Source organism: Notolepis coatsorum, assembly GCF_963971535.1.
Source record: "Notolepis coatsorum genome assembly, chromosome: 16".
NCBI lineage: Eukaryota > Metazoa > Chordata > Actinopteri > Aulopiformes > Paralepididae > Notolepis > Notolepis coatsorum.
The window spans coordinates 76,744,499-76,763,741 of NC_140180.1; the positions used below are offsets into that span (position 1 = coordinate 76,744,499).

General features: G+C 44.5%; 1 protein-coding gene across 1 annotated transcript in view; it reads left to right on the plus strand.

Annotated features, from left to right (window-relative positions):
* The window catches only part of ablim3 (actin binding LIM protein family, member 3), a gene marked incomplete at its 3' end in the record, with an annotated part of 114,472 nt that overhangs the window by 14,327 nt on the left and 80,902 nt on the right, over nt 1-19,243 (plus strand). The window contains exons 2-3 of the mRNA XM_084332095.1: nt 15,335-15,472; nt 18,374-18,464. Of these exons, the coding sequence (XP_084188221.1) occupies nt 15,335-15,472; nt 18,374-18,464 (229 nt within the window). The remainder of the gene's footprint in view (nt 1-15,334; nt 15,473-18,373; nt 18,465-19,243) is intronic.

Genomic DNA, 19,243 nt, shown 5'->3' on the forward strand with positions numbered 1-19,243 from the left:
GCTAGCGTGCGGTCACGTGGGCGTCGTGGCCAATCAGAAACGCTGAACGCAAGTTAGTTACCTTAAGTGTTCACGCCTCCGGGAACAACCCCACTTTGCCGGTATCGCTAACTCTGCCTTTTGTAGGTAGGTAGTTGTAGAATGTAATACATTTTGTGCTAAACCCCTCCTTTATCCGGTCGCTGTTCTTCTTCTTCTTTGGGTCGCTAATGTTCTAATCTACACTGCTGCCACCTGTCGTCACGGAGGGGAATTGCAGCCATTTTGTAAAAAGTTAAAAAGAAATAAAAAAAACGGGAAAAATACGGGAACAGGATGATGGCAGGAAGGAATGTTGAAATACGGGACAATCCCGGGGAAAAACGGGATGGTTGACAGCTATGGTCGCGCCGTGCGCCAAGTACCCGTCACTTATCTATCACCTAGTCTTTGCATAATAATAGGATACCAATAGCATAACAAAGAAAGAGGAGTGCAAAACCAAAATACAAGCCCTGTCCCAATTGGTGGGGGTTTGCTTGGAAGTATGAGACATTTCGTTGTGCTTCAGAAGGAAACTGTAAACTGTAAGTTACATTGTTAATTTAGTTTGTATTTACTTTTCTTGTTTAAGTTAATTCAATTAAAGAAATTGTAACTACAATATTGTATCTACAATTACATTTAAAACATTGTTTGTTTTTCAACCATATCTGTTGACAATATAATTTCTTTATATATTGAAGGCTACATCCTGCTACCTTTTTCAGCTTCTCTATTTCAAGGCAATATTCACAAAAACTCAACTAAAACTAGTAATTTCCTATACAAACATGTTTCCTACTATTTATGCATAATAATCATCTGTTCTGTGCGCACGCGAGGGAACATGTATGCGCAATTGCGCATGCGACGTGGCATCATTTAAACAGCGTACAGGCAGTTCTGATATTACGACTGCACCCCTGCTCAGGCGGTAGAGCGGCCGTCTAATAATCAGAAGGTTCCCCGGTTTGATTCCGGCTCCTCCCGGCAGCATGTTGAAGTGTCCATGAGCAAGACATTTAATCCCTGACTGCTCCAGACCAACAGGTTGGCACCTTGCATGGTCGCCTCTGCTGTGAATTAATAGGTGTATGTGAGGCATTGAGCTGTAAAGCGCTTTGGATAAAAGCTGTTATATAAATGCAGTCCATTCACCTCATACACTTTCTTCACAAACATAGCCACAACACTGGTAAACAAACTACCCTCCCACTCAGGGCAGTATGGGGTAGAACACATAGTAGCATACTACAAGAACCTAGGCGTCCACAAAGACGACTTCAAACTGGAAATGGTAACTACAGATGAGGTACTAAAAAAACTGAGCGCCCTCCAACTGAACAAGGCCACTGGCCATGACAACATCCCCTCCAAATTCCTCAGAGACTCAGCAGCCGCCATCACCCCAGTCATCACACACATAATAAACCTCTCCATAAAACAGGGACACGTCCCCAAGGACTTCAAAATTGCGAGAGTAACACCCCTGCACAAAAAGGGCAGCAAATTAGACCCAGGCAACTACCGCCCTGTTTCTATCCTTACATCCATCTCGAAAGTCATGGAAAAAATAGTATACGAACAGATCGAAAAGTACCTCGCGGAAAGAAATCTAATCTACGAATTCCAATCTGGCTTCAGAACATCCCACTCCACTGACACATGCCTTCTCTATTTGAACGACCACATCAAACAAGAGGTGGACGCGGGCAGATACTGCGGCATGGTCATGCTGGACCTACAAAAGGCCTTCGACACTGTCAATCACACCATTCTGATTGACAAGCTAAAAGCAATTGGTTTTGATAGTCTATCAGTGAGCTGGATACAATCCTACCTGGAGGGGAGAGAACAGATGGTGGAGGTAAACGGTACCCTACCCCCCCCCCCCCTCACAGTGAACTGTGGTGTTCCACAAGGAAGCATACTAGGACCGCTACTATTCCTAATTTATGCAAATGACATGTCGTCAGCTTGTGACTGCAACTTGTTCCTGTTTGCGGACGACTCAGCCCTGCTGGTCTCTGACAAGAACAAGTTACAGGTTGAAAAAGCCCTCAGCTCAGAACTAGGCAAAATCTGCATATGGCTCGCCGACAACAAACTATCATTACACATGGGCAAAACAGAGTCCATTCTCTTCGGTTCAAATAACAAACTCAGCAAGACCGACGGCTTCTCGGTTACAGTGGGTGACAATATTGTCACAAGGAAAGATGAAATTACCTACCTGGGTTCCATCCTAGAGGCTAATCTTTCCTGTGACAAAATGGCATCCAATGCAAAATAAAAAAAAGTCAACCAACGAACTCGATTCTTGTACCGGATCTCCTCTCTGGTAAACAAGAATACCCTGAAGACTCTGGCAAGTTTCAAGTTTCTTTAATAGTTGTCATACAGAAGTACAGAATACTTTTATACAAAATGCTTCTTACTGTTACGCTCCAGAGACTGTGCTAGACAAGATAAGTATCAAATAACATAGTATAGCATGTAAATTAGAAGTAGAAAATGAGGTCACAGTGTTCAGTATAGACATATGTACAATGTTCGATGCAGAATAGACGTAACTGAGTTACCATATAATATACAATACTATGCAGTGTACTAATATACAATACTATATAGTGCAAAGCAGAAATGGGATGAGGTACAATTTAGGTACAATTTACAGTAAGGTGTACGAGTTGTAGTGCAATCCTTTATCAATAAATATAAAGTGTGGGGAGTGGGTGCTACAGTGTGTTTGTTTAAAGTGAGTGTGTGCTATAAAGCAGCGTTTCCGTTAGCCGGTAATTACCGGTATTTGACCGGCAAAATCTGTTGAAGTCCGACATATTTTATCTCTCCGGTCTTAATGTCCGGTGAAAATAATTCCCTGAGTCTAAGCACAATTTGATTATTTGAATTGTATTAAAATAGGCTAAAATTAAATAGCCTATGCGATGAACGAAACGATCATTACATTTGTTTCCTCGTTGCTTCTAATAATGACAACGACGTTGTCGGCGAGAGCTTAGTGCTGGGTGTGCGGACTTTTCTGAAGCTGGAGAGCCGCAGCACCAGCAGTACAATGCAATATTCCAGCAGTACTCCAATTCAGCCATTTTCAGCCAATGTTGGGTGGGGGGCGCTGTTGTGCGGTTCCCAGAAAAGAGCCAATAACAGCTGAACAGATGCTCTGCAGCGCCATACTCTTTGCAAATAAGTCGTTGCGAGGTGGAGAGAGTCGTCACGCAAACCACGATAATGTTGCCGTCTCTCTGCTTTCTCAGTTCTTCGCTTGATATAATTAATACAAATGTCCAATATAACGGAATTCGTTAGCTCATAAAAATGTGATTATAACAGACTGCTGTTTAGTGTCGGACCGACTGCCCACATACGCGGTCTATTTTATTTCAAGTCAGCAGCAGCACGGAGTATCGAGGGACTTATTTTATTTGGAATATATTAATGACTGTATACGCAAAAGTAGCCTAGTTTTAAGTAATAATATTATAAATCTACATGCCTTGAGGATGACATTCTTTATATAGCCTGCCTATCAATTGTTTTAAAACTATGACCGGAATTAATCTCATTTGTCCGGTAGATTGAAATCTTGCAGGTCACGGAGACCGGCAACAATTTTTTCTAACGGAAACCCTGCTATAAAGTGTGGGGAGTGGGTGCTACAGTGTGTTTGTTTAAAGTGAGTGTGTGCTACAGTGTGTTTGTTTAAAGTGAGTGTGTGCGTGTGGATGTGTGTGCTATGTGCGTTTGATGGTTGTTGTGTAGTGTTCATTGTTCGTTGAGCAGCCTGATGGCCTGGGGATAGAAGCTTCTTCTGAGTCTTTCTGTGCTCGCCTTGAGACTCCGGTATCGCTTGCCTGACCGCAGCAGTTCAAAGAGGCAGTTGTTCGGGTGACTGGAGTCCTTAATGATTCTCTTAGCCTTGCCCCTGCACCGCTTGTTGTAAATGTTCTGGAGGGTGGGGAGCCCCCCTCCAATTGTGCGTTCGGCTGAACGCGTCATTCTTTGTAGTCTGCTTCGGTCTTGTGCAATGCTATTCCCAAACCAGGAGGTGATGTTGCCAGTCAGGATGCTCTCTATTGTACATGAGTAGAAGTTCTTAAGGATCTTCTGACTGACTTGGAACTTCCTTAGGCGCCTGAGGAAGTAGAGGCGTTGTCGTGCCTTCTTCACAACACTGTCAATGTGTGTGGTCCATGTCAAGTCCTCGGATATGTAGGCTCCGAGGTACTTAAAGCTGTTCACTCTCTCAACCGGTGCCCCGTCGATGCTGAGGGGGCTGTAGTCCTTGACCCCCGACCTCCTGAAGTCCACAATCATCTCCTTTGTTTTGCTGACGTTCAGGGAGAGGCTGTTTTCCTGGCACCATCCCGCCAGGACCTTGACCTCATCCAGGTAGGCCCTCTCGTCGTTTGCAGAGATCAGGCCCACCACCACTGTGTCGTCAGCAAATTTGATGATTGTGTTGCTACTCCGGTGAGCCACACAGTCGTGTGTGTACAGGGAGTAGAGGAGGGGACTCAGAACACAGCCCTGGGGGGCCCCTATGTTGAGGGTGATGGATGAGGAGGTGCAGTTGCCTGCTCTCACCACCTGGGGTCTGCCCGTCAGGAAGTCCAAGAGGACTCATGAGTCCAGGAGCACTCATTCAAGGGTACTACGACTATGCGTGCACCTCATGGTACCAAAGCACCTCAAAGGCGCTAAAAACAAAATTACAAACATCTCAAAACAAACTGGTCAGACTACTGCTTGACCTTACTCCTAGAACCCACCTCACCCCTGCCCACTTTGACAACCTAGGATGGCTTAGAGTAGATGACAGAGTACAGCAACTTGCAATGGGCCTGGTCTACAAGATACACTACGCGACCAAGGTACCCATGTACATGTCAAAATACTTCCCAAAGGTAAGTGAATACCACGATCACAACACCAGAGGGAGTTCCACAAATCATGTTAAACCCAGATTCGGCTCAAACAAGGGACTAAACACGTTTTGCAATTATGCCACATCAATGTGGAACGCCCTACCCAAAGCTGTAAAGGAATGTGAATCACTACCCACTTTCAAAAGCACTCTCAAAGAACACCTACGGGAGACTGCAATTCTAAACTGGCCCCTACAAATGTCCTAACCCAGTTGTACAGTAAATTACCAAGTATGGCTTTGTCAGTATTCCAATGTACAGTGTACAGTGTCCCCCCCCCCCCCCACCTCCAATGTACAGCCCCCACCCTACCTGGAGGGTGGTTCTATGAGGGGGGAGGGGTTGTATCAGGCGTATCAAGGATGGGAGGGGGGTGTTCTAGTTAGGAGAAGGAGGAGGCGGGGAGATATGGGTTGGGGGCTGGATATGGACGAAGGTGTGAGATGTCTGTCTCCGGGAGGGGGGAGGGTCCATGTTGGGAGGGCCGGGAGGGGGAAGGGATGGTGTCAGGTGAGACATAAGGTGAATGGGGGAGGGTTGGACTGGGGAACATGACTGGTGATCATTAGGTGAGACACAGGGTGAATGGGGGTGGGTTATTATTCTCCCACACCGCTTTGCCATGGTTGCTAACTCCCCCACACAGACACACACACACTCACATGTACACACACATGGAAGTTTGCGCACACACAGACACAGGTACCCACTACCCACACAAACACAAATGAAGGTGTGTCTCGTCGTGTTGTCCAGTGGCTGACACTTAACTGGGCGGCGGGTCCCAGGCTGATGGTGCTGGCGTTGTAAGTGAAACAATGAACTAATAGAGAGCGGTGTGTGGGGGAAATGAGTCACGCTCGCATATCTCCAGAACCCACGTACTTCTGAAGAGGAGGACAGACAGCTATAGTCGTGTAAACAGTTCTCCCCTCCTCTCCTAGATGCCCTCGCACACCATCCCAGAGGGACTGCGTGCGCTGAGACCGGAGCCGTGTGGTATGAGGACAGACAGGCACAACACTCTCGCTTCTCTGAGTCCTCTGGGGTTCCCATGGGAAACACCATTCAGTGGCGATATCACGCCAGCCCCATCTCCTTATAGTCCTCAAGTAAACAGACTGAGAGACTACCGACTGACTGACAGACAGACAGACAGACAGACGGACGGACGGACGGACAGACAGACAGACAGACAGACAGACAGACAGACAGCCAGCCAGACAGACAGACAGACAGACAGACAGACAGACAGACAGACAGACAGACAGACAGACAGACAGACAGACAGACAGACAGACAGACAGACAGACAGACAGACAGACAGAACCTTTCAAGCTGCCATAAGTGCTGAAGTGTGCGACCACTGTGATGCTCTTCACGAAAGAGAAAGATGAGTAACATGTGGGTGTTAAGCTTAAGAGGCCTCATATCACTCGTGCTTTTCCCTCTATCTAGATTGATTTACAGTAGTTTACCATTTTTAGCCATCTTATGAGACCATGTGGTACAGTACTGGAACATCACTGTTAAGACCCTATTGCAGACCATGTGGTTCTGTACTGGAACATCACCGTTGAGACCCTATTGCAGACCATGTGGTTCTGTACTGGAACATCACTGTTGAGACCCTGCTATTGCAGACCATGTGGTTCTGTACTGGAACATCACTGTTGAGACCCTATTGCAGACCATGTGGTTCTGTACTGGAACATCACTGTTGAGACCCTATTGCAGACCATGTGGTTCTGTACTGGAACATCACTGTTGAGACCCTATTGCAGACCATGTGGTTCTGTACTGGAACATCACTGTTGAGACCCTATTGCAGACCATGTGGTTCTGTACTGGAACATCACTGTTGAGACCCTATTGCAGACCATGTGGTTCTGTACTGGAACATCACTGTTGAGACCCTATTGCAGACCATGTGGTTCTGTACAGGAACAGTGGAGCAGCTACCAGGCTGGTGGTAATGTAAGGTCACGCATAATGAGGTAAACAGGATCCATCCGCTTCCCGACCACACAGTGTATGTGAGTGTGTGAGAGAGATAGAGATGGAGGGAGAGGGGAAAAAACTAGTAGAGCAGAAGAGAGAGAGAGTGAGAGAGAGAGAGAGAGAGAAAGAGAAAGCCCGGAGCTGACGTCGCTCACAGAGGTGTCAGACCTCATCTTCAGAGTGTCGACAGATCTCTGGCTGAGCTTATTGCGTGAACTCCTGTGTCTGCAGAGAACTGTTGTGAGTTTACTGATGACAGTAGATGTAGTTCAGATGAGGGCAACTTTATCTTGTGTGTGCAGTGCAGTATTACCTTGGGGAGGGGGGGGTGGGGGTAGATGTAAGTTGCATAGACCTGTTCGCTGTATACGTCAGACTCAGTGTGCGCGCGCATCACCGGAGCAGAAAGGAACGTAATCCTGGTCAGAACAACGGGGCAGACTACAATATATTTGTATTTGTTAGCCATGCTAGCGATCTAAACAATCAATCCATGCCAAAGCTAGATATGTAAAAGGTGAAAGACTCACACTCACAGCCATGCTGATTTGGCAAAATTACATCCAGACGTTTTCGTTTGAAATTACTTTTAGTCAAGGGAGTTCCAGGGTTTCTCCATAGAGCCCGGTCGTTTTCTTTTAGTGCACCAGCTCACGCAGGTCCGAGGCGACTTAATCACGTGACTCAGTTGGTATTGCTGCCAGTTAGGGTACCTTGTGTATACTGCACCTTGTGTATACTGTTTACTTTTACTCTTACTATATATAATAAGTATATATATAATAGTATACTCATAGTATATATTAAAATTCAAATTCGTTATTGCCTATATCTATTGTAACATATACTATAACTGATAGGGCATACACCTTTGTTTACACTGTTTATTTTTCTCATATTTTTATAGTCAGATCTCAAGTTATTGCCTATATTTACATCTTTCTACTATTACCCTGCCCATACCTACCCTGCCCCTCCCTCATGCTGCTATGGAGCCCGAATTTCCCCAAGGGGATCAATAAAGGAATATCTTACCTTATTGTTGTGAAGGATCAGATTAAACCGAATATATATATTTATTTATGGATATATATTTAATAGTATTTGTATATCGTTTGATATCCCCTGTATATTCCTTGTACATATACACTGAATATCCCTTTAGTCTACTAACAGCCCATAATAGTTTCATTCTACCATTGGACGAGAACCTGGCGCCAGCAGCCAAGCCCCTTGGTTCAAGTTCAATCGTGCCGACGAACATGTCGTTACATGCCGGTTCCGCGTAGGAATACGTCTGGCGAAATACGAATGGTACTATTTGTTCACAGCGCATATATATATGGCGCAAGTAAAGTAGAACTTTCTTTTAGTCCATTAGTCCTTTACCCTCCAACCTAGTAACAGACGTGAAGCCTCACCCACGACGCACGTGTGGTGCAGTATGGCCTACTTGGCCTCAGAATAGGCATTGAGACATCGTGTGGATTAATAGTTGAACTGTCATAGTTTGGCACTATACCGTCGAGTGGGACGTATTTCTATTAAGTTAATAATAGTCTATTATGTATGGTGCATCGTTCGGTTAGAGTTATAAAGTGAGCAGTACCCCCATCGTTCCTGGCGTTATCTAGAGTCTTAACCAGGCTGGGCAGACCACGTGTGGTGCTTGCATCCGAGGAGCTCTGGGCCAGGACGAGTGGACCTGTACATTGGATTACTTCACCCGGACGACGGCGAGCCCTCCACGGCTTGGATTATCTACGTGCTTTGGGTGCTTTGATTATGCCATGGATAACGGCCAACACTGCTGAGTGTTGGAACTACCCCCCCGAGAGGAGTCCAGGTGAGACGGCGCTCTACCCCGAGTGAGGTCGCCTCACGTCTCTTCGTTGTGGACCGGCAGCTACCATCCACCAGAGGACCCAGCTGTATTCATCTGTGGACCGAGGTTCTGTGGGCACCGTGTTCAGCACTCTGAATTCTCCCAAGAAATCGTCGGCCAGATGGGATATCGCCAGCGGCTCTCCTAACCCCCCCCCCTACTGTCTTACAACCAGCGGGACCCCCCTTTAGTGTATCCAGCTATAATCATTTAAGTACCATCGCTATAGTTCCCTAAAGAACCAGGTTGTATACTTGCTCCCTGCGTAACCAGAGATTGGACATTCAATGTTGATTTACCTACGAATACTCATTTGCCTTACAAGTGCATTTCAAATCATAAATGTCATTAAGTGAACGTTGTATATACCCTTTGCTATATAAAATATTCGATTTATACATTTGTGTGGACTTCGTTTCATCAGGTGGGAAAGTGTTCATCATATCTATATCATGTACTGGATGGCCAGAAGTTAAAGTACAAGCGGTAGTGGTTTAATAATACCATACTTATCAATACAGTCAGGGAATTGTACCCCTCAGTTACACTTATCTTATCTTATCTTATCTTATCTTATCTTAACTTATTTTATCTTATCTTCTCCTTGCCATGTTGGCCAGGGTGTGAAGTTTTCCGATTTACAAGCCTAAACAAGCTATTCATATGTATTGCTCATTGTGATAGCTTGAATGGGCTTCAATTAATCAATTAGTTGTGCTTTTTGGAGCTGGGCACACTGCTTACCCAAATGTACTGCCCAGTTTGTACATTTATTTTACTCTTGGGTGTGGGGTAACCAGGCAGGGATGGAAATAATTGATTTAATATTTGGTGTGTTGTTACATCCACCAAAAACAACCTGTTCAGTACAAGGGAGGAAAGATGTGCTGGGAAATCAATAATTAGAATTATTAGAAAAACAAACTTAGCATTAACTCATTCAGCGCCAGCTATTAGACGGAGCCCGTCATAGCAAGGCTACGCTTTAAAAGATAGGAGTGCGTTACTTTGTTTGTAGAGCTATAACTATATTGTATATTATAGCTATGGATACAATACTTACCTCGAGCTAGGCTAACGTTATGTTAGCCACAAGCTAACTAACTTTAGCTGCGAGCTAACTAACGTTAGCCGCAAGCTAACCGTGGAAACGCTCACAGCAAAGTGACTCCACGACACCAGAGTGGGGAAGGGGGGTATATTAACACATTGGTTGCCAGCTGGATATGACGATTTATCGCTTGGATGCCAGCACGTTAATCAATGGGAGGACGAGCATATTTGCGAGCGATTAAACTATATCTTAAATTATGGCTATGTGTCTAATACACCCGTCGCTTATCAATGACTTGCTTGCAGTCAACATGTACGAAACGGATTGTTTTTTCATCAGTACATTTCCGTTTTATACCGTTTTGAATACGAGTATAGTTTTGGAGATTTCTAGTAATTCCAGAGAAATCCGCGATAATTGCCCTTTACTGGAATACACAAAACACGTTGTCATTTTCCGGCTGTTTTCAAATAAACGCTAGATTATCGAGAGTATTTGTGTTCTCATGCACGATACAAAAGCGGGCTGAAAAATAATTTATTCGTGCCGCGCTCAGTGCCTAATGCCACACACACACACACACACACACACACACACACACACACACACACACACACACACACACACACACACACACACACACACACACGCACGTTGTGACCGCTGTGAAAAACAACTGATTAACCCAAAACTGGTAACATAGATTCCTTACCTCAGATCAGATGTTCTGCAAAAAGATGAATCCAATTCCGGATCGCCATTCCAAATGTTGATCGCGTTTATTGATCCAACGTTATAGTTCCGAACGCATAATCGAAAGCTGCTCCGAGCCTCGCCAGTGAATCTGGTAACAGGCACTGCTTGCCAGAGATGGGAAAACCCTGGACCGGAGTTTTTCTCTGATGCACTTTTTCACTCAATCCAATCCAATGATGTGCATTACCATCTGGGAGACGATAGGGGGCGGTATTTGCCCTTTTTGAGCTCAGAGCCATTCCCAATGATAACGTCAGGCTGGACGGATGAAAAATGAATGGATATCGCTAATAAAAGAAATAACGATTAAATAACGAGAAATCTCGTTATTGGCAACCAACGCATGCCGGCCAATAACGAGAAATCTCGTTGTTGGCAACCAATGTGTTAACGAGGCTTGACAACAGAGGTTCAAAGATAACTTTGTGTTCAATAATGAGCCAGGAGACTAGAGCGTGTGTGTCAACTGTGCTGTGCGTCTGTATTGCCAACCCATAACACAGTTTACATCCTGGTCCCTGCTGGGACGTACCAACTCCACACACCACTGTGGGGGGTTTATATAACATTCCCCATTCCCTTGTAACATCTCCTCTTTTAAACAGTTACAACATTCCTTAGTGCAAATCATTATTAATACAAGAAGCCCCATAAACGTCCTTATTTAAAACCCTAATCATATTTTCTGTGACTTTTCCTTTTTGATAAGAAAGTCTAGTGCTGGTTGAGCATATGCATACTTTATGTTGATGGCCTTTGTCTATAATGTGGCCACAAAAATGGAAAGGTTTAATTATTTTGTTTGTTTGCACTAAGTTAATACTTTGACAAATGTTACCTATATTTTTCAGTTCGGTCTTTGTGTTCCAAACATCTAGGGACCTGGGGGTATGTATTTCCAGTGTCAGAAATATTGTTTCTGTTACTACCTGTAGGCTTGAGTAAATTGTAATGAAGAAAAGGAGAATATAAATTATGATTTATTTTTGCATCTGTGCCGGTGAATAACACCATGAAAACATTGAGGTCCTTCTGATTTGGCTCACTGAGCTCATTCACCACCTTATTGAGATCAAGTGTAAAAAAATCTAAGCAAATTAATAAAGGGAAGATGATTAAACAGAAGGATTTGTAGATACAGTAATAAATGATAATCAATTTTAATTATGAATTCATATTTGACCTTGAACTTGACCTTGACCTTATTATGGCCAAATAATACATCTATGGATAGGGAAAAGGCTCCTCTTTCCAATGGCAGGGGTGAATCTGGATTTAGTCATTTCCTTGCGGTTTTACGATAAAAGAGATATCATTAGCATTTTTCCGATAAATTTGTATTTCCGATAAATCGTATAAAACATTGGTAAAAATGAAAATATACACTTTGACTACTGTTTTGATAGGGTTATGGTCGTTACTCTTGGCTACAAAAAAAATATATAAAAAAAACATTAACCTCTTAACATCCAATGGCCCACATGTCGGCCCTCATGAGGATGATTCGCGACGCGCCACTTTGCCGACCTCTAGCGGCTTGGGTGTGCATTTCTTATAATACAATATATAGATAGAATTAAAGCCCTATTTGTTGCCTGTCAATTGCCCTTTGAGGTGACAAAATCCGTTCGGCGGTTCTCGGGTTACATGCCGATTTGTGAGGCATGCGCCAAAGTACACATTACCACCCCCGACCTCCAGGGGCTCTAGCTCTGTCAATCATTTGGCGATCTCGAAAATGTTTGGACAGGGTTGTAGCCAATGAGTGTGGCTTTCCAATGATACCCCATGATATGATAATTGGGGATCTAATACGGTCTCTATTGAGCGATTTATGATAAAGAAAAGCAGGATCCCCACAGACTTAACAGGTTTAAATGAGAAGCATGTTTACATTTTTGGAGTGTTAAATGTTTTTTAATAAAAAACAACGTATACCGAATCGAACCGAAAACCGTGACCACAAAACCGTGATACGAACCGAACCGTGAATTTTGTGAACCGTTCCACCCCTACTATCTATCGTTCAATATGTGAAAAATAATGAATTTTTCCATCCATACGTTCCCATGTTATACCGTGGTGAATATAAGTATGGTTTTAGAGCGGTCTGGGGTAATTCCCGAAATGTAGATTTTTTTTGATCCACTTTTTCTCCCATTTTTCTATATTTTCTCCCATCCCAATTTCATATCATCCAATTCAACCCTCCCCTGTCACGAACGCTGTTTCTTGCCTTCTTGCCTGTAGGAGTCGCTGTCCACAACGCCGATCCCCACCCATCAGTTTCCCACCCCCTAATACGGCCAATGTGTATTAGTATGAACGACCAGCTAAACTGAAAGCAATGTGGAACGCTGGGCTCGAACAGGCAAGCCCAGCGTATCCGTCATTCGTGGCGAGCGCCTTGCCCACTACGCCACGTAGCCGCCCCCGAAATGTTGAGTTATAGCCTTATACGTCAACTCTACTATAAACGTTGCCGTTTCTTGCCTGTACACGCTACTAACCCAAATCACATCTATGTCATAGGTATTATGTTTCATCATGAATGCATGAAAGGGGGGGGAGAGTCGTTTCTGATTATTTGATTGTCAGTAACGGCATTCGTATTGAACACTAAAACTGCTTATCAGCCCGATCGGTATAAAAACATTGCACGATCAAGCTCAAATTACGTCAGATAGTCCTTACCTGTGATCGGGAGTATTCCAAAAATAATATTCTAATTGTTTGATCGCCATCTGGTACATCCAATGTCCATTTGGTCCACGGCATAACCCACCACAACATATGGATCAGGGATATTTGACGCGCTTCAATGGAACCGGGAGAACCACTCCAGTCGCCCGACAAGGAAAAGTGAGACCGGAGACATTTGGCCATTACACAGGCCAAGATACAAGGTCACAAAGGGTGCTCGATACCGCCGTCTAGCTGGATGCGGCCGGTATTGCACTTTGGTGATCTCAGACTCATTCCCTATTGAAAGATATCTATCAGAATCAGCCAGTATCACCTCGTCATCTGTGTTCGTGAAGTTTCTGCGTTGTGTTTATCTCTCTCTCCGAAGTCGACCTTCTCATACTGGCTGTACAACTGTGTCATCCCCCTTAATGCAATCCGTAATAATAAGAATTCGACACTGCCACGTGATCTCTTTCCTTAGATCCCCATGTTTATTTTCATAAACATAGCCTCTGTACCAGATGGAAACACTGTTCTGTTATGTCCTTGACCAGTCTTTGAAGGAAAACTAAATTCATTATACTACCATCTCTTTTAGTCCAATGGTGATTTAGGCCTCGTTGTTAGCCAAAACCTTCCCCGTCAGCCGGAGCTAGCGATGCCGTGGCACGCCCCCCCTCCCCCGCGAGGGATCCTTTCAAAGTCTCTGTGGTGTCTGCTCGGCTCCACATCGTGTCTCAGTCTAACTTATCCCGGAAGAAACTCACTTCATAACGTCTTCTCCCTAGCAACGGGGCCCGCCCCCTTTTCTCGTTACTACGTGACGCGCTGCCATGGCAACTGCTCTTCACCTTTAGCATGGTTCTATCAATGTCAAACTATCCCCCTAGTTTTCTCTGACCAAACCTGCCTGCTCTCAGTGCTTATCAATGTTTTGGTTACAAACCTGCTGATGACCTCGGAGCCATGGGCTCTGCAGTTAGTCTGCTGCTAACACACACACTGACTGCCGGCTACTTTTAAGTTCTATAGATCCGTCTGAGTAGATGCTGTCACCCACCGATATATACATTATATACACATTGAAAAACATAGATTCCTTCACTATGGTAACACCAAGGTCCCTGGATGAATAATGAATAAAAATATAGAATAAAGGAATAAACAACCAAAACCCGAGAAATCTCAGGTCTGGCGCCCAACCGCTGGCGAGTTAACCCGGCTTATCTCGGGTTTGGCCTCCATTGAGTTAAAGGGAGTTGTATAAAGATTATTGAAATAAATACATAGTTTTTTCTTTGAAGTTGTGTTTTGGGGTCCATTTTGGTGGTTGATGCTAGATCACACGATAGGGCTGCTCGATTATGGCAAAAATCATTATCACAATTATTTTGATTGATATCACATATGTGTTTATTGAACTTTAACACTGGTGTTTCTTTTTAACTTTTTAAAACTACTAAATAATCATTTTATCTCCATTATTTTGTTTTCATGATCGTGGGAAGCCAAAATATTGATAGTAATTAGTAATAGCAATTGAAATTTTAACTGGATTATTTGCCCAGCCCTCACACAGGGTAGTTTTATTGGGGGTCGTCACTTTTTGGCCACACTGCAAAGCCACAAGTCGTCATAATCTTCACCTTTGTTGTTAAAGTTGTTAACCACTACCTACAAATTTAAAATAAATGTGACCATTTTCTTCTGGACCGTGGGATCTACTGTCTACCCATATTTCATAATTCTAATTTCATAGTTTTGGCTGATTGATTGATTAATTAATTGATTAATTAATTATTTGATTAATGAATTAATTATCTTTTACTAGTGTTTGTTGTTATCTTCTTTTAGGACACATGTCACTTCATATTGTTGTTTTGTATGTCTTGTCTATGGTGTTTGTGTAAAAAAGAATATATATATAAATTAATAAATATATAAAACAACATCTAAAAGTTTCTTTCTGTCTCCCAGCAGTACCCTATCAGAAAGGCTCGCTGGGCGGCGAGCGGACCTCTGGACCAATCCGGTGCCAGCGCTGCCGGGAAGTGTGCAAGGGGGAGGTGGTGCGAGTCCAGGAGACTCACTTCCATGTCAAGTGTTTCACCTGCACAGGTAAGAAGAGAACCTGATCTGCCTGGAAAACAGAAAGTGTTACAGTTTCCCAAGCAGCCATTGTAGTTGATCACACTGGGGTTGACCTGGAACGCCCTTAGGCGGGGGGGTGGTCGTCATTGTCTCTGACGCCTTCATAGAAACACAAGTTCCACTGGTTTCATAGCGACACACATCCATCTCAGTTACATCCTACCCTGCTCACACACACACACACACACACACACACACACACACACACACACACACACACACACACACACACACACACACACACACACACACGCACACACACACACACACACAATTCACACAAGTACCCAGTCGTGTCCATCCCCACCATCCGTCTCTCCCAGTACATGCTGAGCCTCGCCACTAATAGCCCGGTGCTGGGATTGGAGCAGATCACAGCAGCCTTGCAGGGGACTCACACGCCTGCAAAGGCAGCTTGTTACACCACACCTGGTCTACAGTACACCCACATCGCCGCACGAGACTCGGAGCAGCAGCCTTTCACTGCTACAGGTTGCTTCTGTTGACCTACAGTCATGACATGACATCACATGACCACCTTCCATACTGTATTGCATATAAGATCTGAAGAGCTGTGCAGGACACAGCTGGTCCACTGGAGATACAGAGCTGTACACAGCGGGTTCAGATACTCATTGAAGGATTATTCATTGGAGATGAGCTGTTATGATTATGCTCCCCTATGCACAGGCATCACACACACACACACACACACACACACACACACACACACACACACACACACACACACACACACACACACACACACACACACACACACACACACACACACACACACACACACACACACACACACACACACACACACACACACACACACACACACACACACACACACACACACACACACACACACACACACACACACACACACACACACACACACCCCTACACACACACACACACACACACACACACACACATGCTAGTTGTGAGGGGTTGCTGTGGTAACCATGTGAAGTGGCACCCGGGCCCTGGTTGGTGGTTAGTCTCTCAGCATCACTGTGGAGCTAATAGCCAATCAGAAGGCCCCGTTTGGTACCCCAGAGGGAAAAGAGAAAGAGATGGGGAAAGAGAAAGATGGAGAACATGAGAGGGGAGGGGTATGTATGTATGTGTGTGCGTGTGCATGGGTTTGTGTGTGCGTGTGTTGTTTTGTGTCTTCTAAACATTACATCATCAATGTACACCCTCTGGATCCATCATTCCTATCCCTTTTTTCTTTATTTTTCTCCTCTTTTCCCTCCCTCTCTCTGTTATCGGCCTCACCTGTAGTAGATTAGCAGTTAAAGGAACGTCTTATTAAAGGGTAAGTTCGAAGGGTAAGTTCGGAATTTTTGACCCCTAAGCCCTATTTCTTATATATAACTATAGATGCTGTTGATCAGCACATATCCATGCTGTTCTTCATGCTGAATATCCACAGCTCTGGAGAGTTTGCCACAAAACAAATGCAAAGTCCACAAAGGCCACTTTCCAGAACACTACAAGGCCCGAAGTAAACACTGAAACCCACTCCATGGTGCGACCAAGGTAGGTTTCAGTGTATTATTTCAGGGCGTGTACAGACCAGAGCGTGGCCCCATTGACTTTGCATTCATTTTGTGGCTCACTAGAACTGGAACTGCAGGTATCCATCTCTACTGATCGACAACGTCTTTGGTTGGTAGGAAATATGGCTAGGAGTCCCAACGTTCTCAACTTGCCCTTTTTGTTTGTTTGTTTGTTTGTTTGTTTGTTTGTTTGCTTGTTTGCTTGTTTGTTTGTTTGTTTGTTTGTTTATACGGATCCCCATTAGCTGTCACCTAGGCAACAGCTATTGTTCCTGGGGCCCACATAGAACAAGACAAAAACATACATACATACATGTACCTATATTTCCAAAGACTCAACAAAAGAAGAGAACAATTAAGTAAGGCCCCGTTTAGACGAGCGTTTTGTGAACAGAAACCGCAAAAGTCATCTTGCGGTTTCACTTTTAATTTTACGTTTAGACGAGCGTTTTGGGGTGGAATTCTCCGTGCAGACGACGGAGCCCCGCTGTCACACGATTGGCGCATATGTCACATGACGTGCTGTGAAGACCCGCCCTACTCTGCCTCTGATTCGCAGACTGTGGATGGGGAATGTGATTGGACCAAGGCAGAGTCACTCACAGACAGTGGGTCCACTCACGCCGCGGGACAGATTCTTGTGTATTTAACCCTTTCACTGCCACACGACAGCCGGTTGTGTGATAGTAAAGGGTTAACCTTCTGTCGTGTGGCAGTGAAAGGGTTAAAAGTACTGCCAATGTAGCCTTCAGGTGATCTCCGTTGATATAAGTCAGACATACTTGCTTTGTTTACGTCTCGGCTACTGGCGCATACCTGCTACCTGTGACGTAAGCAGTACGCGCGACCAGAGCCGTGACAACCCTTTCGTCATCGTTTTATCAGATTTATACGTTTTAACAGTTTAGACGAGAGCGCAAAGCTTTTGCGTTTCTAGGAATTCCACCCTGGAAGGTAGTCTCACTTTTTTGCGGTTTCACCCCGTAAAAACGCCGTTTCCGTATAAACGAAAGGCACAACCGAAAAAATATTTTTGCGGATTCACCTGCTAGCGTTTCCGTCTAAACGGGGCCTAAGAGACGCTTTGAAAATCTGCAATTGAAAGAGTCAAAAACAAAGAAAGTTGAAACACATTGAAATAAAAAAAAGAAAATCAAGATTCAAACAATAGAATAAGAAGAAGAGGATAACACATGACTCAAAAGCATCACGATGACGAGCGTGGTGATAACAAGCATCACGATGAGACACGTGTGAACGCGGCCTCCTCTCACTCTGTCCCGTCATGTTCCAGAGGGTTCCTCTCACACCTCCCTCCCGCAGGGCGACGGGGCACTATTGTGTGAACAGCCCCCACAGAGTCCCTACCCAGAGTACACCGTCCTGTAGCGCCGTGGGGCTCTGCAAGGCAAGCAGTTTTCTAAAGCTTTTATTGTTCCATGTCCACACCCCCAAACACCCCCCCGCCCCACCCCCCCACAACAACTACATGTCTTTCTTTTGTTTTCAATTTCTATAAAAGAAAATTACTTTCAAAGATTTCGTTTTTGTTCACCTTTTTTTTTGTGGCTGAATGCCAATGCAAATGCAATAGAATGGTAAAAGATTGATAGAAATGACTTTTTCTCTTTCTCTCTCTCTCTCTCTCTCGCTCTCTCTCTCTCTCTCTCTCTCTCTCTCTCTCTCTCTCTCTCTCTCTCTCTCTCTCTCTCTCTCTCTCTCTTTGCCCAAGCATGAAATCAATTTCTCATCTTGGTACAGTATGAGATTAGTGTGTGAGTGTGTGTGTGTGTGTGTGTATGGGGGTGCATGTGATTGGGAGACTAATGGCTGAACTGCACTGTGCCACTGCATATAATTGGTAATCTACTGTTGTCAATGGCCGGTCGTCTTATCTGCTGCACATGATAACGGCAGCTCAGTGATATAGGAGGCGTGTTCTGGCATCTCAGACCTGTCTTTGTTCAGGGGGATTTCTGCAGAGAATCATTGCTTGTGTCCAGTTTATTGACCTTGACCAATGATATTGTGTGTCCATTCGTTTTCACAGAGAAACAATGACATCATGTCTCTCTCTCTCTCTCTCTCTCTCTCTCTCTCTCTCTCTCTCTCTCTCTCTCTCTCTCTCTCTCTCTCTCTCTCTCTCTCTCTCTCTCTCTCTCTC